Source organism: Coturnix japonica, chromosome 17, assembly GCF_001577835.2.
Source record: "Coturnix japonica isolate 7356 chromosome 17, Coturnix japonica 2.1, whole genome shotgun sequence".
In the NCBI taxonomy this organism is placed as follows: domain Eukaryota; kingdom Metazoa; phylum Chordata; class Aves; order Galliformes; family Phasianidae; genus Coturnix; species Coturnix japonica.
This window is the reverse complement of record NC_029532.1, coordinates 764,643-790,129: the sequence shown is the minus strand read 5'-3', so window position 1 is coordinate 790,129 and position 25,487 is coordinate 764,643. Positions and strand designations below refer to the sequence as shown.

At 50.4% G+C, this 25,487-nt stretch overlaps 1 protein-coding gene across 8 annotated transcripts in view; it reads left to right on the top strand.

Moving 5' to 3' along the window:
• Window positions 1-25,487, top strand: part of RGS3 (regulator of G protein signaling 3) — a 49,302-nt gene that overhangs the window by 817 nt on the left and 22,998 nt on the right. The window contains exons 2-17 of one of the 8 annotated variants that reach the window (XM_015878624.2): window positions 2,496-2,638; window positions 5,157-5,207; window positions 5,934-5,992; window positions 6,561-6,655; window positions 7,496-7,564; window positions 7,851-7,911; window positions 8,414-8,504; window positions 8,873-8,940; window positions 12,474-12,555; window positions 12,839-12,944; window positions 13,190-13,529; window positions 13,971-14,010; window positions 16,270-16,460; window positions 17,610-17,693; window positions 21,259-21,370; window positions 25,357-25,397. In XM_015878624.2, the coding sequence (XP_015734110.1) occupies window positions 2,527-2,638; window positions 5,157-5,207; window positions 5,934-5,992; window positions 6,561-6,655; window positions 7,496-7,564; window positions 7,851-7,911; window positions 8,414-8,504; window positions 8,873-8,940; window positions 12,474-12,555; window positions 12,839-12,944; window positions 13,190-13,529; window positions 13,971-14,010; window positions 16,270-16,460; window positions 17,610-17,693; window positions 21,259-21,370; window positions 25,357-25,397 (1,602 nt within the window). In that variant the 5' untranslated portion in view covers window positions 2,496-2,526. Of the gene's footprint in view, window positions 1-2,495; window positions 2,639-3,395; window positions 3,550-5,156; window positions 5,208-5,933; window positions 5,993-6,560; window positions 6,656-6,904; window positions 7,029-7,495; window positions 7,565-7,850; window positions 7,912-8,413; window positions 8,535-8,872; window positions 8,941-10,287; window positions 10,560-12,473; window positions 12,556-12,838; window positions 12,945-13,189; window positions 13,530-13,970; window positions 14,011-15,579; window positions 15,599-15,650; window positions 15,778-16,269; window positions 16,461-17,609; window positions 17,694-21,258; window positions 21,371-25,356; window positions 25,398-25,487 lie in introns of those variants that run through there. The other 7 variants (XM_015878622.2, XM_015878623.2, XM_015878625.2 and 4 more) reach the window with 7 other exon arrangements.

Here is a 25,487-nt window from a genome sequence, read left to right as displayed (position 1 = left end):
TCCTGCTCCCAACTTCAGGTTTTTAAGCTAACTTTTAACTTTTTAAGCTAACTTCAGGTTGGGAGCAGGATCTGGCAGTGCAGGCTTTCCTACATGCATTTTCCAGCAGCAGGAGCAGCATTGGGGATGATGCACAGCAGTTGTGAGATGTATTAATAGCTGGACTTACAGCTCGTATTGGACACAGTAACGTGTTGTGGTGCTGCACAGCATTACGGACACACAAAGGTCAGAGCTGGAGGAAGGACTGTGTGCGTGACAGCGCTGATTGCTTTCCCACTTACAGTAATTGTGTTAATCAAAGCCTATCGTTGCGCACACAAACCGCTCTCAAATCTCGTTTCTAACTCTTCAATGTATTCTTCTGTTAACAATTCTTCTGCAGGGTCATTCGGCGGCTCTCAGGGGTGAAGTGCTGTAGCAGGTGTTGCATTACTTTTTAATGAAATAATGACCGATTGTAGCTGGTCCATTTGTAACTGTAACACACGCTGCTAATGCCCGCTTCTGGACCAGCTGGCGGCTCGCTGTTAGCAAAGCCATCAGAAGTTGATCTCTGTTTTGCCAGAAGGCGAGGTTATTTCCTATATGCATAACCTAAGAACAAAGCAAGGCAAACTTGTGTTATTGTGCAGTGGGGGTGGGCTGGAATAGAAGCAGAGATGATGTTGGTCCAGAGCCAGGGACAGACAAAGCTCCTCTGCTCCCAAATAAAGGCCAGGGAGTAATGCCAAGCTGTATTCTCAGCCCTTGCAGGCTTGTGAGCCCATTCACACCTCTTCTTCCACATCAGTTCTACCAGGGTCCACCGTAAACCACTTCTCAGAGCAAGTTATGAGTGAGCACAAGTCAGGGAGGTCTGCAAGGTGCTCAGTGCCAGAGTCGAGGGCAGGTCCTGTTGGCTTTATTAGTGCTGGCTTGAAAAACAGGAAGAGTGTGAATGTTCACAGAGCTGAAAGCAGGACACAGCTCGAATCAGAGTCACTTCAGTGATGCGGGATGTTGTCACAGGAGCGTGTTTTCACTGGCTTAGGTTTGTTTTAGAGACTGTTCCTGGCTGCTCTGTGTGCTTTATTTCTTTGTTTTGTATTTTTGGAAGAAAATAAGATAGCATTGCTTTTATTTCCCTCCCCCTCAAATGGTATCTTCTAAATTGTTAAGTATTATTAAGTTTTTATCCTGAAACTTAATTCTAATGTCTGGAATAGTCCCTTTCCCCCCAAAGATACATCCCCCTAGAGAACAAATAGCCACTGCAAGGAGCCTGGTTCCCAGCTCAGCACACAGCATGCAGATGTCTCTTGCCCAATTGTCTCCTGACCTCAAGTCTGGTGAGGTTAAATTATCTCTGATGAAGGTCTAACAATTCAGTTGTTCTGTCTTTAAGATCTCTCTCGGATCCTCTTTCACCATAAACTAATTCAGTAGGTTTGACTACAAAAAACTGCCATCCAAAAATTCTACTGATTGAGTACATGTCCCTGTCTGCCCAAAGAAAGACACTTGGACAAATTACGTGTTCAGGTTAAGGAGCTATTTTCAGCTGTGTGCACCAATTATTACGTTAATGCTAACTTTGTTAATTCACTTTGGAACGTTAATTCACTTTACTTTTGAAAAGGAAACCTGTAGGGTAACCTCTGATTTGCCTTTCAGACTGTTTGCCTGCATTTGTTTCGCTATGAATCTCGCTTCTGTTTGCGTTGCAGCTCAGATAGACCTATTTTTCCAGGGCCAAACTGGTGTGGCAGCAGAAAGTGATGCCCAGTTGCATGGGGTCAGCTCAGCCATTCGGTGTGAGCATGGTTTCAGTCCGCACACAGCTCAGCTCATGTGACGGGTGATAACTTTTTAAGCCTGTTCAACTTAATGCTTTGCTCCATGTGACGCCCCTGCAGAAGGGTTTCAGACATAGGCCCTAAACAATCCCATTGCTGAGAAGTGCTGAGGTTTTGTGTCTGCCCTTAATGGCAGACTCTGCTAATCCCAGAAACAGCCTTTCTGTTCCTAAAAATCTGTTGCCTGGGGAGGCGGGTAGTTCTCCCCAATGTGATTTAGCTGCTTGATTTTCAAAGCCAGCTGTAACCTTGGAGGTTTTCTGTGTGCCTGTGGTACCCTTTAGCCTCTCAAAGCTGTCTAAGCACGTGTTTGGATTTGAATACCCAGCCAAAGGCAGAGCCCGGTGCTGGCAAACTGAAATCTGTGACGGAGAACAGTGTTAAACTTTAAAAGAAAGCCATTAACTCCCCAAGCCAAGCAGCTGAGTGTGCAGTTTGCTGGAAACTCTGGTAGAAAAGCAGGTGAAGGTCAGACTCCAGGGGTTTGAATGTTAGGAGGGAAGGAGCTGCTAAAGTGCCTTTGGGAGCCTGTAGGGAGCGGAGCCACAGCATTCATCACAGCTCCCACCTTTTCCCCGTGCACATTCTTGACTTCCAAGTGCTGAAGCCCTGCTTTCTTCGGACATTTCCACTCCTTTTTCTCCCCTTATTTTACAGTAGTACCAAGCAGCTGAATCACAGCCCTCGGATGTGGGGGCTGCCAGAGGTGCAATGCAGGGCAGTGCGAGCCTGCTGCCAGAGCCAGGGAGCAATGCTGGGCAGGAGGAGGAAGATCAGTCCTGCACGAGTGAAGGGGAAAGGTAAGGGATGGGACAAAGGGAACAGCAGGTGGGCTTGGCCCTGACCAGCTTGTCTTTTTTGGTCACTTCTGAGCTGATAAAAGTGGCCAAACATTGAAAGGGAGCACAAGACAGGGACACGTGTACATGTGTGCTGTTCTGTGCTGCTGGAAATGTCTCTGGGGCACTTTGCAGTCAGTGTGTGTTGATAGAAAGATGATTCTTGCAGTTGCTTTGTATTTTTTTCTCACTTTCTGTGACTGGTGAGCTGCAGCACAGCGCCTGGAGCTGCTGGGTGCTCTGCTGGCTGCACTGCTGGCTGCACTGCTGGGTGCACTGCTGGGTGCTCTGCTGGGTGCACTGCTGGGTGCTCTGCTGGGTGCACTGCTGGCTGCACTGCTGGGTGCACTGCTGGGTGCTCTGCTGGGTGCACTGCTGGATGCACTGCTGCACTGCTGGGTGCACTGCTGGATGCACTGCTGGGTGCTCTGCTGGCTGTTCTGCTGGGTGCACTGCTGGATGCACTGCTGGGTGCTCTGCTGGCTGTTCTGCTGGGTGCACTTCTGGCTGCACTGCTGGCTGCACTGCTGCACTGCTGGGTGCTCTGCTGGGTGCACTGCTGCACTGCTGGGTGCGCTGCGGGCTGGGCCCTGTTTGCTCAGACAGGTGCGGCCTCCATTCAAATCCTGGGATCCAATGGGAGCCGCGCTGTGCAAACGCAGCGGTTGAAGCGTGTCCCTTGGAAACGCCACTGCTGAGCAGCCCGTCCGTCCGGGCTGCAATTCATTCAGCTTCCCTTGTCCTGACGGGGAGGGCTGCAATTGCTGCTAATTAGAGCTGTCCTGCCATGGAGCCCGGCAATGTGCACAGGGTCTCGCTCTGCACCCGCCGGGCTGAGCCCCTGGGAGCTTCCTTCTGCCTCACCACCTTCGGTAAGCCATGAGCTTGGGTGATCCTTATATGGATCCCTTTCAATTTGGGATATCCTATAGTCTTGGCAGCCCACTTGTTTTCACGGGCCCACCATCCGTGGGGAGATGTCGCTGGGCATACGAGCTGCCCCCCCTCCCCACGCACTACAAGGCACAAAGGCTTCCTTTCTCCTCCCCAGCATCCATTCATTACCGGGCTGACTCCTGGTCATGCTTGGTTAGATGGGCATTTTGTGCTGTAGTGACTGTTAAATGCTAATAGAGGAGCAGCAAGTTGGTTCCCACGGGGCCAGAGACCTGCAGATTGCAGAGGGTTCAGTCTTGGCTCTGAAGGCTTTGGTGGCTCGAGATTCTCAGTGTCATAAATTGGTGTGAGATTAAAAAGATGCATCCATTTACCCACCTGGAGGAAGGCCTGAATTGTCTTTCTTGCCTTAGATTCACATGTGTATGTACACAAGTGCACATGGCTGAGCACTCAAGCACATGAGTTGGAGAGAGATCTGACAGTGTTCTGTCAATGGTGGTTTTTGTTGAGTAGAAGGTGAGGTGTGAGTTCAGTGAATTGTTTCAGGTTAAACCCTTGAGATATCCCCACCCCTGCAAAAGCAAGATCTTGGGTGCGTCTATGACCGAATGAAATGCTGTTTTGTAATTGAAATGATGTTTATATGTGCATGAGTGATGTTTACCAGTTAGTTTGTTGTTTCTTTGAATGCCAGGAAAAGAGTGTAAATGGGCTGTTTTGCTTTGGACTGAAGAAGATGTTTTGCCAGTGATATTTTCCATCTGTTTGACTTTTGGTTTTGAGTTGATTCGGAACAATTATGTGAATGTGAGACCCCCTAAACTCTGCACATCACATCCAGGCTGGCAGCAGCTCCCTGGGGTGTTGTTCATTGGGAATCTCACATTCCACACCTCATTGTGTGAGATTTTGTGCCAGTCCGAGCACTGGAGCTGGATTTCAGGGTTAATGTGGAGTTGCTCATGCATGGGAATGGGAGAATCACTTTGCTGGCATGGCAAAGCCTCAACCCCATACTCTGTGACTGCTTGGAGTTCAATGCTGGGAATCAGCTGCCTGCAGACAGGTCTGGGCAGTGCCAACAATCACAAATTGCAGCTCCAGATAAGCAGTGGGAGCCTGGGGTTCTGACATGGGAGTTTTGAAAGGCAGCAGAAGCTTCAGGTTGGGTTTATAGACATGTAAGAACTGGGTTTTATTCTTGGCTCTGCCATCATCTGTGTGCACGGTGGGCAGTGGGTGATGTGGTGTTCAGCTGTGGGTGCTGTACCTGTGTCTTTGGGATGCTCCTCTGTGTGTATTTTGGAAAGAATGCGCCCATCTTGTCTCTGCAGGAAGCTGTCTGGATTCAGAGGCCAGTGTGGGTCCCCCAGGGTTTCAGCTGATGCTGTCCTAGGCACACAAGTGTGAGTCTGGATCTGCCTGTGGGGCTCATCCTGGGAGCGGTTCCCAGCAGGATGCTCAGGTTGAGCCACATCACCCTGGTCTGAACCCCGCAGAGCTCTGGTCTGGTGCTGTGAACACTGGTGACAGCATGAGGGTCCTACCTCCTCATTCTCTCTCCTCTCTTTTCTCCCAGGTCAGCTGAAGCTGTCTATCGAGATGCGGGACCGCTCCCTGATGCTGCATGGTGAGCATTGATTGCCCTACGGTGTGTGGAGAGGTGGCCCCAGAGCCATGGGCACATTCCATATGTACAGCACTGCCATTCCCTCCTCCAGATCCAGGGGACAGCATTGTGGTGGCTGTTGGGAGCAGCTCCATCAGTAGAGCAGTGCTTTGGTTTAGTGCTGTAGAGGCCCTATCTCGTGCACCACAGTTTCTGTCAGGGTGACCTCCCTTGTTATGGCCATGCATCCTGCTCTGACAAAGGCAGAGGCACTGCTGCCTTTCTCTACATGTTAGGAGTGAACTCGGTCTCACTCTGGCAGCCCGTCCTGCATTATCTGGGCTCTGCAAAACAGATATTGCCTCCAGCTCCCACTTAGGAAGCACAGTGTCCCCTGTTGTTAGCACTGGGACGAAGCTGGGACCCTGTTAGCGGGGCTGCTATCAGGATGTGGCCGTGGATATTTTACTTGATGATACATTTGGCTCCAGGGCTGAGAGCACAGTGCAGAGGCAAGTCAAGCAGATGAAATGCTGTTTGCCATCTGAGCGCTGCATTGCATCTGCTGCCAACCTCACCCACAAATTCCAGAATTTGTAACAGGGTTGTTGTAAAGACAAAATATGGCAGAACCCCTCCCCTGTTTAAGGCTGAGCTTCTAGGGAGGTGTGCGGGGTCCTGCAGGGAGGGAGGTGCAGAGTTGCTTTGCTGACGCTCTGGGGCCTGACTGCTTTGTTTCCTTTCTAGTCATGGAAGCAAAAGGTCTGATGGGGACAGAGCACCGGCCGTGCAACTCCTATGTGAAGGTGGGTTCTTCCTGCTCTGTTGGGGCTTTGGTGTTGACTCTTCTAAGCATGATCCCTTCTGTTTCCTTCTTGGGCTCCTCTACCCTACCCTGGCTGAGCAGCATGTGGGGAGGTTGCTGGTCTCATGGCTGGGATGATGGCTTTGTTGATATGATGCCTGCACAGAGCCAGAAGAGCAAAGGAGAACTGCTGAGATGGGCTATGAGAGGCATTCAGGGGTGAGAGCAGCCCACTGGGCAACCAAAGGAGCAGTGCCCTGGCTGTCCTGTGGTGTGTGCAGTGCAACGAGCATCTCCTCAGCGAACAGGCTGCAAGTCAGAGACTGACCAGCACCATTTTCATGCACCAGTCCCTGATATTGTGCTTTTTTCCTTCCACCACCCTCTAAGGAGTTTTGTAACGTGGCTGTTTGACATACATAATGTAAAGTGATCTAAGCTACCTGTGAGCATGGGCTCAGCCAGACCTTTGAGGCTCAGCCACCTGTAACAGTGGCTGTGCTGCTCTCCTGTACTGGTGCTGAGTGTTACTTTGAGATGGCTGATGAGCTGCTTGCTTCCCCATGCAGATGTCAATTGTGCCAGATGCCGACTGGAAGTGCAGACAGAAAACAAAGACTGTGCCAGACAGCAAAAACCCAGTCTTCCACGAGCACTTTGTCTTGTGAGTACAATGGAGCAGGGATGGCTACGGCTCATCCCCCAGCTCCCACAGAGCAGTGGGGAAACAGTTGTTGTTGTCCTGGGGCACCCTCTGGAAGCTGAGATGATGTGTTTGCTTTTACATTATGATCCGTAATAAACATGCATCACGCATGAACTGCTCTGCTGCTGAGATGAAGAGTGACAGGCATTATTCTGCTGTTTTTTATAGCTGAAATGTCTTGAACTTTTGGGCAGAGCTCATAAAGCTGTCAGCACACGATGTGGCAGTGGTGTTCCCGCATAGTTGGACACTCTTGCTGGGCAGGAGTTGAGAAATCACACTCAATTTCCTTGCGCTTGCAGTAGTGTTGGCACCGGTATGGAGGAGAAAGGTAAAAGGATTTCCGGTTGATCCAGCATGTCTCTGCATGGGAAAGGAGCTCTATGGCATGGAATATTTCAGTACAGCTCCTCACTGCTAGCAAACATGTCTGTCAGGCCTCCATCTTCATGTAATATTTAATCTGGGTCAGAATGTTTGCTTCATAGCTTGCACAATTCCTTATTCCTTGTATTTGTCTATTGATTTTGGATGTTGTCCTTTTGCATGATACCTCCTTAAAGCATTGGGGCAGTGTTGTCAGCACCTGGAGCACTAGGGGAATTCACATCCCTGTGCTGCAGTTTGTCAGGAATGAGTACATCAGTGCAGCAGTGCCTTGATGGAGGAACACCAGCTGGGGTGATGCTGCAGGGCCTGTGCAGGGAGTGGAGAATACCTGGTATCAAGGAGGTGTGGGTCCCTGTGCTGGGCTCTGCTGGGCAGAATGCTCATGGGCTCCCCTTCTGCTTCTTGCAGCCTAGTACAAGAGGAGGATGAGCAGAAACGTCTCCTGGTCACTGTCTGGAATCAAGAGAGAGATTGCAGGTATGGGGCTTCTACATTGCATTTTGATCTTTTTAGGACAGAGCTGTCACTGCAGTACATCTGCCCTCTGCTCTGGCCACGCCATGTGAGCTCCTTGAGAGCAGGACCTGACAACAAGTCTGCTGCGCATGGGGAATTCAGGCTGCTCTACATGCAGACTGCTGGAGAGGAGACACGGCCCTTGACATCCTCTGTCTACTATGCTGCTGCTTGGTGGCAATGGTGGCAATGGTCCTTGGGGGAGGTTCCAGGTATTGCTCACTGATGGTCTCTGACTCTCTTGCAGGCAGAGCAAACTGATTGGGTGCATGAGCTTTGGTGTGAAGTCCCTCCTGACCCTGGACAAGGTACCTCCATCTGGAGTGCTGTGTGTGGGAGTGGGTTGAGCAGGTGGATGCAGTGCACCTTCAGGGCAGGAGCAAGGAGCAGCTGGCTATTTGCATCAAGGGGTAAAAGGACTTTGAAGTTGTATATATAGGGAGAAATATAGAAAATATAGGGGTGTTCACATCTGAGAATGTTCCCGGTAGCAGCGGTGCTGCAAGGTGCCTCTGTGCCACGCTGTGTCCCAGCTGCTGCAGGTCTGTCCCTGCTGCTGCCCCGGCCTGGCTGCTGCTGGGTAATACAGCTCTCACATCGCTGGCTTTGCCTTTCTAAAGGAGGCTGCAAAGCTGCCGCTGTGAATGACGTCTGCTGATCCACTGACACATTGAAAGCTTCCATCTTAGCCATTGGCAGTTATGGAGATTTTATCCCTGGACAGCCCAGAGCAGGTGCTGACACATCAGACAGAGTTAAATGGGATGGAGTACCTGCCCCTACACTGAGAGCTTCTTTCCCCCCATGCAGGAGATCAGTGGCTGGTATTACCTCCTTGGGGAGGATCTGGGCAGGACCAAGCACTTGAAGGTGGCTGCACGGCGGCTGAAGAAGATCAGAGGTGCGTCACCCTCCAGAACAGCCTGCGAAGGTTGGCATGGTGTGGGAGGGGTGCTAAACTCATGTCTATTCCTGCTGTGGTGTGGTGCAGCCACCAGCCCTAAGGAGTCTGTGTCTTCACATTAGATGCTATGGTCAGTGGGCGTCCTGGGAGGATGTGTTGGGGGACAGCAGGGTGAGGGAGTAATGTCCCCCCAGATGTGCAGCCCTCCTCACAGCTGTCATCATGTGGGGCAGCCCCAGCCCAGAGATGATGTTCCCTAACACATAATGATGTTATTTATGGTGTGTGGATGTGGTGGTGGGGGAGAGCTGCTGTCAGGAGCTGTGTGCTGTTGGATTGATGTGCCTTCTTTCTTTTTCCTTAAGAACCAGTACTGGGAGGTCAGAGTGCAGCGTGTGAGGGCCAGGACATCGCAAACATGAGGCAGCTGAAGGTGGGTACAACTGGGATCTGTCCTGCCAGCAGTGTATGAGCTGGGGGCTGGAAGCAGCACAGCCTGTGTGCAGGGGTTTAGATGAGCAGGAGGGACAGAGTGTTAGTGAGGATGATGCTGAGATGGGAGCTGTGTCAGTTTTCCTATTGACTCCATGGCTTTACAGTCAATTAATGTTCCCAACCCAAGGAGGCAATGGGTGTAGTAATCCCACGCTCGATACCTGTTGCTGAATAGGGATCTCCTGTTTGTCCAGGACAGAGACCAAGTACCTGCCATTGAGTGGGAGTGGTGGGAACAAGGAGCAATGGGCTGGAGTTGGCTGCCTGCCTGCAGTGCAGCATCTGTCCCTGGCCGGCTTCACGTCGCCGTGCACGGGTGCGTCTGCTCCCCTCCTCCTGCTGGGGCCATTTGCTCTGGGAAGGGAAAGGCTCTTGGTGGAGCCTCAGTGATTTATAGGAGAGGCAAAGATGGGAAATGAGAATGCAAACACATGGCCTGCATCGGAAATAGGGCTCGGCTTTCCCTGTGATTTATCTGTGCTGGATTCCGCTTTGCTGCTTCCCTCAGCTGCGTTTTCAGTTATTTGTTTTAAAGCGTAGGACTGAGCAAGACAAACAAAGCCAGCGCCCCTCTCCTCCCTTCCTCTCCAGCAGTGCTGCTGACTGGAACCATGGTGCCTGGGGGGAGGTGGATCTCCCCATGCAGACCTGGCAGTGCCGACGTGCCAGGAGCAGCTCCACCGGCCTTGCAAGGTGCCGGCTCATGGGGAGCACTGAAGCTCCTCTTCCTCTTCCCTTGCCCTGCAAGGGGTGCCCCGTGTTTGGCTTTCTTCGAGCTTCTCCTTTCCATCTCCATGTCAGGAGCTTTCTCCAAGAAGCCTTGCTGCAGAGTGCAGAGCTGCCCAGTGCTGCTCCTTGCGCTGGGAGTTTGTCTTTAATTCTGAGATGATACCATGGGTACAGTTCAGCTGACCTCTGATCCCACCCTGTGAGCACAAAGCATGGGGACGTGCTCTTCCTTTGGCTCTGTGCTTACAGAAACTACTTTTTTTTTTAATTATAATGAAAAAAAAGCCACTCTCTGTTGTCCTCTCCAAGTGTAAGCAGTGCAAACCATCCCTTCAATGAAGTCGGGCTCGTGCAGTCAGTGCCTGTGAAACGCCGCTCAGACATCCTCCGAGTGTTTGTGAGAACGTGGCAATAACAAAGCGCTCCGTGCGGCTGGAGAATGCCACGGGAACAAAAGCCACATCAACAGAGCAGGGAGCAGGGAATACTAAAGAGTTGACAGGAATTTTAATATAAAACTCTCTCTCTTCCTTGTCACTTGGGCTTTTCAGGAAGCCCTCTGGCTTATCGTAAAGCGGCATACAGTGCAGACAGGGGCCGGGAAGGTGAAAGGTGGCTTCCTGCCATTCTTCTCTGGAGCTGGGTTCCCATGGGCGGTCATGCCAGTTTGACTGGGGTTTGTTCCTCGCTGGTGCAAGACGAGGAGATCGGGAGCACGGCTGCTTCGGGACGCTGCGTTTTCATGGGCTGACGGCGAGGTTTGGGGCTGCAGCCATGAACCGCTTCAATGGACTCTGCAAGGTGTGCTCGGAGCGGAGATACCGGCAGGTCTGTGCCCCCCATCCCGTGGGTCTCTGTGTGGCTGCTTGTCCATGGACTTTCTCCCTCTTGTCGGGCTGTGAGTGCTCTGCTGATCTGTTTGTCAATGGTGATGTTAGGAATAGAAGGAAAGTGCCTTCACGTGGGTTTCTGACCTCTTGCTGCACGATGCTGCAGTGAGGATGGAGGAAGGAGGCTTCTTGCTGCGTAACTTAGGGTGCAGCTCAGCAGCTGGCTGTGAAAGTGCTCAGCTGAAGGATATTTCTGTTTACTGCACATAGCTGCAGGGTCAGCGCTCTGCCAGGTGGCTGCGATCTCTTTTGAAGTTGTTTGAACAGAAATGTGTATGGGAATGAAGTGTTACTTGATGCTGGCCACAACCAAAGTTGAGCAAGGCTGTGTTGTGCGTGAGCCACCACGGGCTCTCAGGTGCTCTCTGTGTGCAGCTCTAATTCAGGTGCTGTCTGTGTGCAGCTCTGGTGGGAGTTTTGCTGGTGCTGGTTTTGGTGTCCTGCGCTTTGGAATAGTTTTTCCCCTGTGGTCTGTGTTGGGACTCTCAGCTCTTGGTCAGCATTTTTCTGTGCTGCTGTGTTTATCTTGTATGGCTGCAGTGAGGGTTGCAGGGAGAATTAGCTTAATTAAAAATGCCTGCTGCTTGTTAGGGCTGTAGTGACTGTCTCATGCAGGCGTGCTCCTCTGCTGTGCAAAGCAGAGGCGATGGTGACTTGTCCTACATCTCCTCAATTCTCTATTTCGGCAATTTCTGCTGCACCTTCCAACAAAGTTATGAGCACAGTGAGCCTGTGCCCGCTGTGGGCTGGAGCCTTGTACCATCATCACTCATCTTCCAGCTTCCATCAGATGCTCATATTTGTTAGTTCTGTGCTGAGTGGCAAAAATGGATGGTGAGCTCACTGCTAATCCCACAGTGGTGGGAGCTGAGGAAAGCAAAGCATTGGCAGTGGGAAACACAGAGTCTTGTTCCCTGTGTGAGAATACAATAACCTCCAGAGACAAAAATATATCCAGGAAAGCTCTTTGGGTTTGCCCTCCTGCTGTAAAGGAGTGTGGAAGTTCTTGGCTGCTTCAGCTGGATTCTCCTCTCTATTTAGTCTCAAAATAGCTCAGGTCACACATGTCAGATTTTTTTGTTTTCTCTGTCAGTAAAACAGGAATTCTGACAAATGTCTTGAGGATAATCAGGGATTTGCAGGAACCGTCGTGCTGAGCTGCTGCTGGAAGCCAACATCTAAAAAAGAGAATTATTCATAATCTAATTGTTTCTAGAATCAGGAGGAGAAATGATCCTAGATCAACACAGCATCCATCCTATTCAAGCTCATCAAGAGAAACATCCCCCATCTAACGGGGTGATGCACAGAGCCCACCCCAGCTGGTGCCTGGCAGGCTGAGTGTGCTGGTTCTCACAGCTCCCCCTGGAGCAGAGGAGTGCTGCTATTTCTGTATTGCCCCACTGGGGAGGAAATGTTGAAGTGACTTGCATGGAGAAGCTGTGCTAGAAGTAAGCATCAGAGCCAAGTTGCCAGGTTTTCCTTTCTAGTGTCTTGATAGACTTTTCCGTATGCTTGCAGGAGTCATGAACAAGGACTTACATGTGCTAAGTAAGTGCTCACCCTGCGTCATTCATCTCTGCTGATCTTGGGCTTGATGTCACATAGTTTTTCAGTGCACTTTTCATTCTCTTGGCTGCAGAACAGGAGAGACCTGTTGTCAGTGGGGCTCACGGAGTGACAGTGTTCGTTGGGACAATTCCTCTGGGCTCTGCAGCTGCTTTTGGAAATGCTGTGTACCTGCATTTCTAAAGGATGTGGGGTAGCATGTGGGTGAAACAAGGGATGCTCACTGACCGCATGCAGTGGGTGCTTTCCTATTGTAAAGGGTGACCCTGCTGTCTCTTTTCAGATTACGATCCCTCGAGGAAGTGATGGGTTTGGCTTCACGATCTGCTGTGACTCCCCAGTCCGTGTGCAGGCAGTGGACTCTGGTAAGAGATCAGCTTGATTTTATCCCTCTGGATGAACTCTCTTTTGCATCTTAAGTGGACAGAGGCTGCTGCGTTATTATTTTAGTGTTGTATTCAAGACTCAAAAATATATTATCCTTAAAGTGAAAAAGAACCTTAGCTCTGTTAGGGGAAACAGTTGAGTTTTGGGTGAGGAAGTGGTATAAGCTGTGAAGCTCTGCTATATGGGTGTCCCGTCAGCCCTGGTATTCTCAGCTCTGTGTCCAGCAGATGACTGACACTCACCCATCCCTTCTCTCCATAGGTGGCCCTGCAGAAAAGGCTGGTCTGCAGCAGCTTGACACAGTGCTGCAGCTGAACGAGCGGCCCGTGGAGCACTGGAAGTGTGTGGAGCTGGCACATGAAATCCGGTGAGCATTCACCCAAAGCATCAGTGCAAGGGTATGGGGGGAGCAACCTGATGGAGCCCGGGGCAGGACAATAGGAACTTTGGGTGACTGCAGAAAGGGAAGGGTTTGGGGAATGAGGGAAGCTGGCAAAGAAGTCTTTGGAGGGGGAAGAAGAAAGGATGCAGGGACTGGGAAGGAAGGGCTGGTGGCTGTCTGAATGGCTCAGTGTCCACCGCTCTGGCTCTGAATTGCCCCATCTCTTCCAGGAACTGTCCCACAGAGATCATCCTCCTGGTCTGGAGGCTTGTCCCACAGGTCAAGTCTGGACCTGAGGGCATGATTCGCCGCTCGTCCTGCAAGTCTGCCTACGACCTGCAGTCCCCTCCCAACAAGAGGGAGAAAAACAGCACTGCACCCCTGCGGCCTGAGCAGCGTCGAAGCTGCCACATCCTGTATGATGGCAGTGATGGGCTAATGCTGAATGGCTGGGAGAGGTACACGGAGATTGGCAAGAGGGGCCAGAACACCATGCCTCCTCTGTCCCATGTGCCCTCTGCTGCTGACCAGAACTATATCATCCTTGCGCCTGTGAACCCAGGGAGTCAGGTAGGGCTGCCTCCATCCCCACACTCATGTCACTGCATGAGGTGATGGCTGTGCTTGCTGCTTTCTGACTTGACGCAGGCTTCAGACTTCTCAGGCATCATCTCCAAATGTTTGCCAGAGCACATGTTGGGTTTCTGAGCTGGAGCTGTGTCCCGGGATGGCCTTTATTTCTGAACCATTTGCAACATGGCTGCAAAGCCATGGTGAATGAGCTGCTGCCTCCTCCCAGGGCTCATGCAGAGGGTGGGAGAATGGAAAGTGTTTCCACCATGCAGGTTGCAGCACAAACTATTTCTCTCACATTCGGATAGTGATAGGGCAGAGATGATTTTCACCTCTAGATTTGCTGAGTTTGGCATGCTGAAATTTACTGTTTGTTTTTGTGAAGTCTGCCTTGAGCCTCCCTCAGGTGGTTGTTCCTTTCTGGGTTGTGTCTTGCAGCTGCTGAGGCCTGTGTACCAGGAGAATGATGCTACTGAGGGTAAGTTGCTGATGTGGTGAAAACATTACTCTGAGCACCTGGCAGAGCCAGACCCAGTCCATTCAGTGCCAGCAATCTTTGCTCCTAGCCCTACAACCAAGTCCCTCATGTTCTGAGGACAGTGGCCCTTGGCAGTGTCACCTTCCCCCTTTCTGGATCAAACATAAAAGCAGAGGTTAACATGAGGTCTTACTGAGAGATGATGGGGCTTATGCAGGTGATGAACACCTCACATGAAAGAAGGTGATAGAGGAATAAAAGGAAAAGCAAACTCTGCATGGTCCAGACAGATTGTATCTGTCCTGTGTTGGACTGTCTCTCATGCTTTGATTTTTATCTGGCAGCACAACCACGAGAAAGGGGAAAGAGAACATACCAGAATTATTGCTCTTAGAGGTAGAAACAACACTCTAGGTCACGAGAACCTCCACCCCCCCATCCCAAATGCAGGCAATGAGAGCAAACAGCGGGGCCAAGTTGCCAGCAGAGTATGGTCTGACTCTGCTGGCATTTATCTGAAAGTAAACATGCTGCTTCCTAATACTTAATGGAACATGTAATGTTGGGTAGGTTCATGTGTTTGCTTTGGATCAGACCCTATCTGCTCTGCTCTGTGTTCAGAAGTGTTTTGGCCCATTCTGCTCAGGAAGTTATGGGTATTTGTTGTGGTGCAAAGGCAGAAAGCACCTCACTGAAAGCTGCTATGGTAGGAACAGAAGGACATGAGGCTGGAGGAGGGATGCTTATGGCAGCTGAGCTGGGGTATCCCTCTAGCATGGCCCTGAGACATTGCTGTGGGTGAGGGTCCTGGACAGGAGGGAGAAGATACTGCAGTATTTCATTGGAGTGTGGATGTTTGGTCAGGGAGACATCCAGTTTCCACTGGAGTTTTTTCCTGTGAGCTTTAAGACAGCACAGGTGACTTGAGCGTGCTAAGTGACAAAACACTGGTGGACGCTTTCTGGATGTATTCAGAGGTAGTGAGCAGAGGGCTTAGAAGCTCTAACAGCAACCAATACTAGCAGGAATCAAGGATAATCCATAATGCTTTTGATCAGAGAACTGTCTGGGACCAGTGTGACATACCACCCAGTGCCAGCTGGCTTTGAGCAGTGCAGTCTGGCGGGCACGAGGTGGCTGCCATTGGCTTGCTGGGAGAAGTGGAAGCTGTGTTTGCCCAGCTGAGGCTGTGTCACACCACTTCTGTATAATCCCTCCTTTGAATGGAGATAACAGCTCTTTGCAGTGGAGTGGGACAGAGTGAAAAGCCAGTCAGGCTGCTCAGACTTCCTCCAGCACTGAAATGTGATGCTGAGAACTGTGGAGGATGATATGCCAGCCTCATGCCTAGTGAGGTCATCCTTTGTAAATCCCCCTCCATGGCTGAGTAACCGTCACTCCCTGGAGGCAATTTGGAAGGACATGGGTAGATCCCATGCTCATGAGTGTTGTTTATCTCTTTTGTTCTTTTCTCCAATCTAAATGCCTTCTGAAAGCTGTGATTAAAAGCACCAGCTGCTCCCCATGATATTACATTCCTGCACTTCACAAACTCCTGTGCCCTCAGTTGAGTACAGGCAGGAGCTCTGTGGGTAAAAATGTCCCAGGGTTTAAATTTCCAGTGTTTCACTTCCACCGTGAATTAGTCATGGATGGTTTTCCCCACCTGGGAAGGAATTGGCCATGGTTTGGTGGTGTGGGCAGCAGTTTCCTGTTGGAGGGGAGATCCTCCTTGATGCTTGTTTGATTTGAGGAAAAGCTATTAAGGTGCTTAGGGTTCTGTGTTTCTTATTTTGTACGCTCAGTGCCGAAAAAAGAGAGGTGCATGTGATCACACCACATCTCTTTCTCTGAAGTACTGCACTGTACTCATAAATTGTGCAGAACACTGTGCACACCCAAACACAGGAAGGCGTGCTGGCCTGCAGTGGGGCCGGCTGTGTCCTTGGGGCTTTGTCTGTCTGTCTTGCTGATGTCCTGGGCCCAGCAAGAAAGTAGCTCTTAATTGTGCAGAAGCATCAAGGGGCATCTCATTTTGCATTAGGAGAGATGAAGTCAGTGCCGTTATTTCATGAATCCCCAAGAGACCTTGAGATCAGAGTGATAAATGTTGCTGCAGCTCCAGGCTCCAGCTATTCCTCTTGGGCTCTTTGTGCCCTCCTCCAGCCTGTGAGGGCAGGAGCTGAGGTGGCAGTGTGCAGAAGCTCTGCGGGAGTGCTCCTAATTCTCTCTGTATTGCTGCTTCCTCTCTTGGTCCAGGAAATGGATGCAAAGGGAAATCACACACGGGGTCTGGGAGAAAATCCAGGCTGATGAAGACTGTGCAGACGATGAAGAACTATGGGAACTACCAGAACTGCACTATAGTGAGGCCACACATCCCGCATTCCAGCTATGGCACATATGTGACACTGGCTCCCAAAGTGCTGGTGTTCCCCGTCTTCGTGCAGGTAAGTGGTTGCAGGTGATGTAGTATGGATCTGATGCACATCACAGAGCTTGCTGCCATCTCTTGGGTCCGTGCTGCCATTCCAGCTGGTTGCCTTTCCCAGAGTGGGAGCTCAGCCTGAGTTTTCTTCCCTGGGTCTGGCTGGACTCAATTCCAGGTGCTTTCTTTAAGGGAGTTGTGTTCTGTCCAAGCTGTGCTTTGTTGGATTTTCCCCTTCCAGCTTTCCAGTCTGGCTCTTGGGTGCTTGCTTGAATCAGGAGAAGATATCCCAGTTTCCAGGCTTTGGCAATCAGCTTTTTATAACTGCAGATCAGTGTGGGTTCTTCATGCTGTTAATCAGTGTGTGGACAAAGATTTTGTAATCTGCTTGGTGGCCTGCACTAGATTTATTGACAAGGATGCAGAGAGGAGCGTCTTGACAGAGGATATTCTCACTTCCCACTTACACAAACGATTTTCTTAAAATTACACCCTATTTTGGTGTCTTCCATTTTCTTCCTTCATAGGACCAGAACCCCAGCAGGTCTGATCTGACTCTGTAAATCTGAGTGTGTTACTGATGGATACAGCATCTCTGAAGCTGTGGGAAGCTGTCAGCCCTCCTGTTAGCAGCTCAGGCTGTTTCATGTAGGCTCAAACCTGTGATGTCTGTTGTCTGTAACTCTGGCCAAGGCCAGGGAGCTGCACATTAGTTGCTGACTGGAGAGCAGAATGTGACATGAGGAAGGACAGAAGCCTTAAATTTGCCTAAACTTGCTGTGAAAATAATCCACAGAACCATACAGCAAATTTTCTGTCCGAGGGATGTGAGAACGGGCTGCAGTTGTGGTTGTGCTTCCTGCTGCACAGCACCCATAGCCTGCATGGTGCAGAGCAGTTGACATACCTAGAAGCAAACAGCTGGTTATTGTCTTTTTATAGATGAGCCTGAGGTAGGTGTTAAATGGAAGGTTTTCTTTTCTGCTGCGTAGCTGGACTGCAGACTTCTGTATTTCTGAGTGCAGCGTAGGGTGATTTCTCCCTGGATGAGTTACAGCCTAAAGTGAAGACAAAGTAGGTTTGGTGGGCGGAAAGTTTTTCTGGCAAACCACACTTCCAGTGGAAGGTTTGACTGTTTCTTTTTTTTTCTTTCTTTCCATTTCAAATGTAGCCCTTAGATCTTTGTAACCCAGCCCGGACTCTGCTTCTGTCAGAGGAGCTGCTTCTTCACGAGAGCAGAAGCAGGACTATCCAGGTAAGGCTATTTCTGTGTTGCCTGAGCTTTCTGAATTTGCTTTTCTGCAGACTCATATGGTAGACTGAGAAGGGGGATGCGCTACTATGCTGAACTTTTGTTAGTATGATAGTTGGAAAGAATTTGCAGTCAGTTTATGTTGGGATAAACTAAGTGTCAGTGCTTTATTTTATTTTTATTTGGTTTTTTTTGTTGGAAATCAACTTTTTTCTTCATGCTTATGAAGGAGAAAATGCACACGACAATTCGTCTGAATGAGGGAAGTTAGGAATATTTTGTGCTGGTATAGAGATCTAGCCATAGAATGCATTATGGGCTTTAGCTCCTGAGAGTCCTGTCCAAAATCCTCTCTACTGTGTTATTTCAGCTTCTTTTCTGCAGTGCAGGGGGTTGATTAGGGGACCTTAGCAAGTCTCTTGCTGAATGGTGACAGTGCCTGTTGGGGCAGTGTCAGTGAATCTCACAGCTGTACAGAACACAGGTTTTGAATTTAGTTGGACTGAACAACGTGTCATCCTCACAGAGCCACGGAGGAACTTTCATTTGGGTAATTTAGTTTCTGTGTAATGCTTTCTGGGTGGCTGACAGCAGAATCCCAGAGACGTATCGTGTTGCTGGCTTGTAGAAAGCTGTTCAGGACTGTGCTAAAGGACTTTCCTTGCTCTCTCTCTGGCTTTCAGCATGTAATTAATCCCTTATTTTGTCTTATTTCTTTTTTTCTGCTTGAGTACATGAGAAATTGCGTCACTCATCAGGAAATTTGTCGATAAAACTCCTCCCCTGCCCGTCCTGCTGCTCATCAGGGTCTTCAGGGTGCATGCATGAATGAAAACATAAATAAAACACATGGCTGTGTAGCACAGTGGTGCTGTGATAGTTGGAAATGTGGTGGCCTGCTTGTGTCCAGGATTCTCCTCCTCTATGGGTTTGTGTTCCTTACTTTCAGGTCAGCTGCAGAGGTTTGTAAAAGCGGCCAGATGTAAACTATGTCTGAGTAACTGATGCCATTTTTAGTCTGGGTGAAGCATGTTTGTATGTACAAGGATGTTTGAAGGCAGATGAAGCAGAGTCTCAGGATGATCATGTTTGGAGGAGGTGTGCTGCTCTGTTGCCAAATGGCCTCATTAACTCTTTTGGAGACTGAGCTGTGGAGGGGGTTAGGAGGATGCCTCAGGGAAAGGGCTCTCTGTTTGCTAATGATGCCCTGAGGGTGAGTGTGCAGCTGGGAAGAGGATTTCCCAGTTGGAGCTGCTGCCAGGGAAGGACAGTATGCTGTACAGTGGTCAGCACTAGACAGCCTCTGAGAATGATGGTGCCTTGAGGCTGTTATAGTTCTGCATGCCTGGCAGAGGGACAAGGAGAGAGGCTGTGACTAAGCACAGTGAAATAAACAGAAGCACTGAATGGGAACAAGCATGTGGCAGACTGCTTTGGGAGGCAGGAGCCTTTCTCTTAGTGTGAACCCAGGTGTGGTGCTGAGCCTGGTATTGCCAGGAGCCAACAGCAACACCAGGACATCAGCCACATTCCTGGGGAATAGCTGCCTCCTGTCTGCAGTGTGTCACAGCTTCACTGCAGGCTTTGCAGAGCTTTGGGGAATTGGTGTGTGCTTCTCTGGAGAGCCAGAGGCCTGCTTTCTCCTGTGGAGCAAGGATGTCTGCTTTAGTCCTGACAGGCTGTGGATGAACTGAGGCCAGCAGGACCCCAGGTGGCCTGGCCACAGTGGAATTTCCCTGGTGCAGAAGGGCTCTTACTTCTCTTTTCACTGGACTTGAGCTTACTCCCACTCCTCCCTTCTCTGCTGTCTTGTTTCTGATGAGTCCTTTCTTCCTTGCTCACTGCTTTTCCCTTGCAGCCTCTCAAATGGAAGTCCTACACTTTGCAGGACTGCTTTCTGCATCTCATTCTGCTTTGCCCCAGTGGCTGAAGAGAGGACAGCCCAGGTGCAGGGACTAGAAATTGAGATGCTGTGTCATTCTTACTGTTTAAACCAGAATCTTTACCCCTTGTAATGCATCCTTGTCACTGAGCAAACCCTCTCCCATCTCCTGAAGGACACAACCTATCTCTCTGGAGGCGTTCCAGCATCTGTCCTTTCTCTGACCTTACCTCTGGGGCAATCCTTATTCAGGCCTTAATCACATCCTGTCTAGACTTTGTTGCGATTCTCATTTTTATGATCTTCTGAAATCCCTCCAACCTGCAGAGTGCCAGAGGAGCCAGCACCACACAGACAATGATGTGCAAGGTGTTGGATGCTGGCTTTCTCCTTCTTGGTGTTTCTGTATTGCACATGGAGGCAATTTTCCCTGAGGAACCTTCACGAAGTACATCACTTTCGAGCCCTTCTCAGCTCTCTGCTTTGCCATCCTGGCAGGTCTGTTGGTCAGGGCAGCCCTCCCTTGAACCGTGGGGAACAGGGACTGGTCTGCCTATGGTCTTCTGTCCCAAGTGCTGCATACTAATTCTTGGCACTCTGGGTCTTGTCTGGATCTGCCAGCTCCCAGTTTCAGTGGGTGGCTGTGTTTGGCCTAACAGTGGGTTAACTAAACCCGTACTTTCTGGCACAGATGTTTCATGATCTGTTTTTAGACAGTTTCATTTGGGTGAGAAACCAGAAACTTGCACTTACCTCCTACCTCTACCACACTAGTTCCTCTCACTCTGTCCTTTCTTTTTTACTGCCTCTTTATATTCTCATCTCAGTCATTTTTGAATCAGGTGGTGTCATTTCCTCATCTGCAGAGCCACTGTTTATGCTGATGCTTGAGTGTGGGTGTGCGACCCTTTGGGTCCTTTGATTCCAGTTAACCAGGGTGAGGTTCCAGGTTGACAGCTGAAGACCACTTCTTCAGTAAGGTGATGGCTCTGACAAATGCCAGCATTCTGAGCTTGTGGCAGCTTGATTATTTTTGTTCCTGGGCTCCTAATCCCATGGTCTGTGCAAAAACCAAGTGAATGACTGCCATTGTGAAGCTGCAGCCCAGAAAGTTGTGACTTTGGAGCATGTGATCAGGGCAGCAGCAAATACAACCATGTGGGTGTTCACACTCTGCTTGTGGGGAGCTATGTTATTTGTGAGCCCCCGTCAAATGTAGAGGGGGAAGGTAAACAGAGCACATGAAGAGTGAAAACAGTGAGAAGCTCCTTCCGGAGCATGTTGAGGAGGATCACGTTTGCTTTTAGGCTGCAGTTTCTGCAGTGTTTTCTGCTGAGATTAGTTGGCAACTCGTTCCCTCCTCTTACTCCCCTGATTTGTAACTTATGTAAATGGGAAGTGACACGAGGGAGCAGAGAGGGTGTGTTTGTGTGATGCTGCACTGTCGGGCAGGTTTACCCCTCCTGTCATGGGACTGTACAAGCCTTGGGAGCTGGCTACCAAGTGCTGGGACCTGCCTGGGGCTTGCTGGGGGCACCCTGTGGCATGCAGCACCCTTAGGGCAGGTGCCTGGGTTGCTGCTCGTGGCTAGTGCATCTCTCTGGCATGCAGGATCTTTTCCAAGGCATCGAGTGCCAGGAGATGGTTTCCTCATAACCTCTCCTTTGCTGCTTTTCTGTTATCCAGGTGACTCTCTTCATCTACTCTGACCTGCTGCTCTTCACCAAGGAGGATGAGCCTGGACGCTGCAATGTACTGAGGAACCCTCTCTACCTGCAGAGTGTCAAGCTCCAGGAGGGTGAGTGTCTGCTGCAGTGGTTGGGGGTGTTTGGGGTGTTTTCTGGGCTCATGGTTAAAGATCTCTGGACAGCAGGATAGCACGCCACTGTCCCATTGCTTCCAGTTTGCAACAGTGCTGGCTCACACATGCTGCCAACATCCCTGTGCTGGATTGTAGGTCCAGCACCACCCTTCCCAGCCCAGCATTAACCCAGGAGCAGCTCTGTCCCCTAGTGTGGCCTGGTAGCACCTTGCAGGCCTGTCTCAGGGATTTGGGGCTGTGCTGCCCAGGGTTCTGCTCTGCTGGGCTGTTCCTCTTGCTGCTGTCACCCAGCCTGCAAAGGGAAGTGAAGTTTTGAGGTTCACCCCTACAGTGCCTTGAGAGAACTCAGAGGAGCTGAGCCCTACTGACCTTTACTTCACCGCTTCTTCCTTCAGCCGCCCACGGCTTCTCTCATGAGCATCCCTCCCCCATGAGCACACGTTGGTGAAGAAACAGTAAACCCTGACCTTTGGTGGGAGGCTGTGGGCTGCATGTAGCTGGTTTTGCCTTGGTTGAGCTTTCACACCCAGCTGAGGGTTCTTAGGGCAAAGGAATGGCTTGAATTAAGTTATTTTGAGTTCTGAGGCTGTACAAAGGATGACCTCAGCTACCTAGGGTCAAAAGAGGAATGAACAAATTGCTCTGCCACATCCTATTTCCTACAGTGGAGCCACTTCTTGGCCCCATTCCAGTCCCACCACATTCCTTCTTTGGTGCAGTGGCTGTTTGGCCATGGGCTCGCTCTTCGTACAGCTGCCTGACTCCATCAGCACAGTGCTGGGCTCGACTGCCCCTCAAGCCCAGGCAGTATGGCTGGGGTCTCTGCAAGGAAAACCATGATTGGATGAGAGGAAGAACTTTTCTGTAACCAGAGTGGTCAAATCCTGAGTTTTACAAAAATGCTGCAGAACCTCCAGCCTTGGAGATGTTCAGGATTCAAATGGACACAGTACTGAGCACCATGACCTGGGTTCTTTGGGCAGGGACATGGAATAGAGATGTCCAGAGGCTCCTTCTACCCTTACCCTGTTACTGTGTGAGCTGGCATCTCACTGCAGTCCTGTGGCTCTGATCAAGAGATATTAACCCACAGCTTGGCTGCTGTTCCCTAAGGAATAGTTTTCAGGATCATTTTGTGACTCTCCATGATTTTCCTCAGTGAAGCAAATAGTTCTGGCTAGGAGCTGTGACTGTCTGCATGCCCCACAACATATAAGCCTCTGTGCTGGGGATCTGCAGTGACACAGTGGACAGCCCATCTCCTATTACCCATTTCCAACAACTTTTCTATCCCCAGATTCATTTGCTAACGTATTTGGCGGGGGAAATGAGGGGAAAAAGGGACACGGAGAGTTCAGGCTGTTTAGAAAAGCCCTTGAGCTTCATTGAGATTTGTTGAGTTTGTTCTCAGCACTGCTTATGAACAAGGAAAGAACAAAAGAAATTGTTCCTCGCAGAAGTGCTTGTTGGTCAGCATCTGCTCCAGTGCACGTGTGGTTCCTGGCTGTTCTCAAAGCTGCTGCACTGCTTTGAAGAAAGGGAAACTTTCTTCCCCAGTGTTTGCAGCTCTGCACACTGAGGTGTGTTTGCAGGTTGGCTAAAGAGCGTGCCTTCTAACCTCCAGCTGATCGGTTGGGTTCTCTGCTGCTTATTTCCTTGTTACCATAATGAATTGGCTAGATCACATCTGGAGTAGCTCAGTGAGCCTCTCAGGGGATGTTTGCCTGTGCCACACCAGACCATCCCCCTTGCACCAGGAATCCAGCACAGTCAGTTCTGAGGCAGGTTTGGGTAGGGCTGCTTCAAGGCGGGTGGAACGAGCAAAGAGATGTCTGTCCCTTTTGGCAGGAGTTTTCTGTTGGTCTCCTCGTAACTGAATGGCACATTAATAGGAACAGGCGTATTGCTGAGTATAACAATTGAGACATCTCCGGTACACTGAAGACCATTGTGATGTTTCCTGTTTCTGCCTCTTGCTTCACTGTGCGAAAGCAAATCAGTATAATCTGCTTTACAATGCTCTGTCTTCCTGCTTTAGAAGCTGAGCATGGCTGATGAGCACCACACCGGCCAATGTTTCCAGTGTGATGGGGCCGGCTTCCTCACTAGATGCGGTGGGAATTTCCATGCTAACACTGCTGCCTTGCTGTGGTCTCAGCCCCTGGGTGGGTGTGCTTGGCTTGAGGACAGGGAGGAGAGATCCCATGCAGCAGCCTGAGTGAGGACCCCGCCTATGAGCCTCATCCTTAGGCTGGATGCTGCTGCTTTGCTGTCTCCTACGTCCCAGTGCACTCTGTCCTGCAGCAAACAGCTTTAAGATATACAGAGGCCCAGACTCTGATTTTCAGGGCTTTTGTCTGCAAGCTTCTCTTTGGGCTTTGGATGTAGTGCTGTCCTCACTGAGCAGGCTGGGGAGCAGGGTGCCCTTGCTGTGGCTATTGTCAGTGTCCTCTAGGCTGTGCAAGGACACAGTAGAAAGGAGCAGGACCGATTTTCCTACTTCTCGTATCTTTTTGACCCAACACCTGATGTGCACTGCAACCAGAGGGTACTTTACATGGGCTGCACGGGGCAGATGGGCAGAACAGTGCTGACAGCCACTGCTGTGCTGGGAGCTGTGTATCACCCACCCCTTGTGCCAGCGTGAGTGTGCAGGGCTTAGCTGGGGAGGGGGACATACTCCTAAAAAAGCCATGCACTCCTCTTGTGCTGAGTCTTCCCAGCCCAGCAATGGATCAGGTTACTGTGAGAGATAATCCAGTCCCTGTCATGATACATCAACATGAAACCAAAACATCTCAAAGTGAGTTTCCCCTCCTCCCCGCTTATTTTCTTTTAGCATATTTTTCTTTTGCCTGTGCAGGGACTCAGGTGGCCCTTTGGTGGGTCACGGCCCTTTGTTGATTGCTGTGCTGCGGCTGCTCTTCTCAGCAGTGGGGTACTTCCACCACCATGCAGAGCCTGCTCCCATTGCTTGCACAGCATGGGATGTTGAAATGAAGCAGAGCTCATGCTTCAAATAGGTTCTGCAGCCATGCCCAGACTGCAGGGCTGATCTCACGGCAGAGATAACATCGTTAAAGAGGTTATGAAAGCTGCTGCCCAGCAGTACTGCACGCTAGCAAGGACAAAGCCTTGGCAGGGCACAGTGGGGGCAGTGCAGCGGCACAGCCAGCTCTGGGTGTGGGATGCCTTGCTTTGGAGCTGGGGCGCCCTGTCCTGTGCTGGCTTTGTGTCCTCCTGCAAAGTGATGTGTGCTTGGAGCTTTCCTTGGGGCTGGGGTGCCTTGTGTCCTATTGGTGGGAAGCAAAGGCCAGGACAAGCCTTGGCACAGCCTTCCTGATGAGGAGCATCCAGCACTATCCCCCTTTCCAAAGCCCTGGGAGGGAGCTGGGGGAGCAGCCCCTAGCCCTGTGGTTTGGCTCCATCTACTTGGAGAAGCACCGACTCTACTCTTGGCAGTGATGGAGACTGGGACAAACAGCATCAGGCAGAGCTACGGCTGCCCTTTGCAATGGCTCAAGGGGGGAAGCTGGAAATGAGCAAGGATATAGGAATGGGAGCTGCTCTAGTGAGTCCTCCTGGGTACAAAGCATTTGTAGAGAGATCTGACCATGGTGCCCAGCTACCTGCAAAAGAATTGAGCTGCATGTGCTGTGGGAGATGAGGCAGGAGGGTCCATGTATGGCCTCTGACCAACTCAAACCTCTTCCCAAAAGGACTCACAGGAGAATCTGTGATAATGCAGTGAGTCCTTGCAATAAGCCATGTAAGTGCAGCCTGCGTGGCTCATAGCCCTGCAGATGCAGCATACATCACTCCCGGAGCGCAGCCTGGTACTGTGGGATGACAACAATAAATATTCATTAAAAGTTGTCTCTTAGCCAATTCCTCTGCCAGTGCCTCTGCTCACAGAAATGCAGTTGTAGCTTAATTTTAATCCTGATTTCTCTTCTTTGCAGGTTCAGAAGATCGGAAATTCTGCATCCTTTACCTTGCAGAGGTGAGTGTTGCTGGTTTCCAAATTAACTTTCCAGTGGGAGCGGGACACATACTAACAACTCTGCTTCTTTTTGCTGGAGCTGGTTGATTT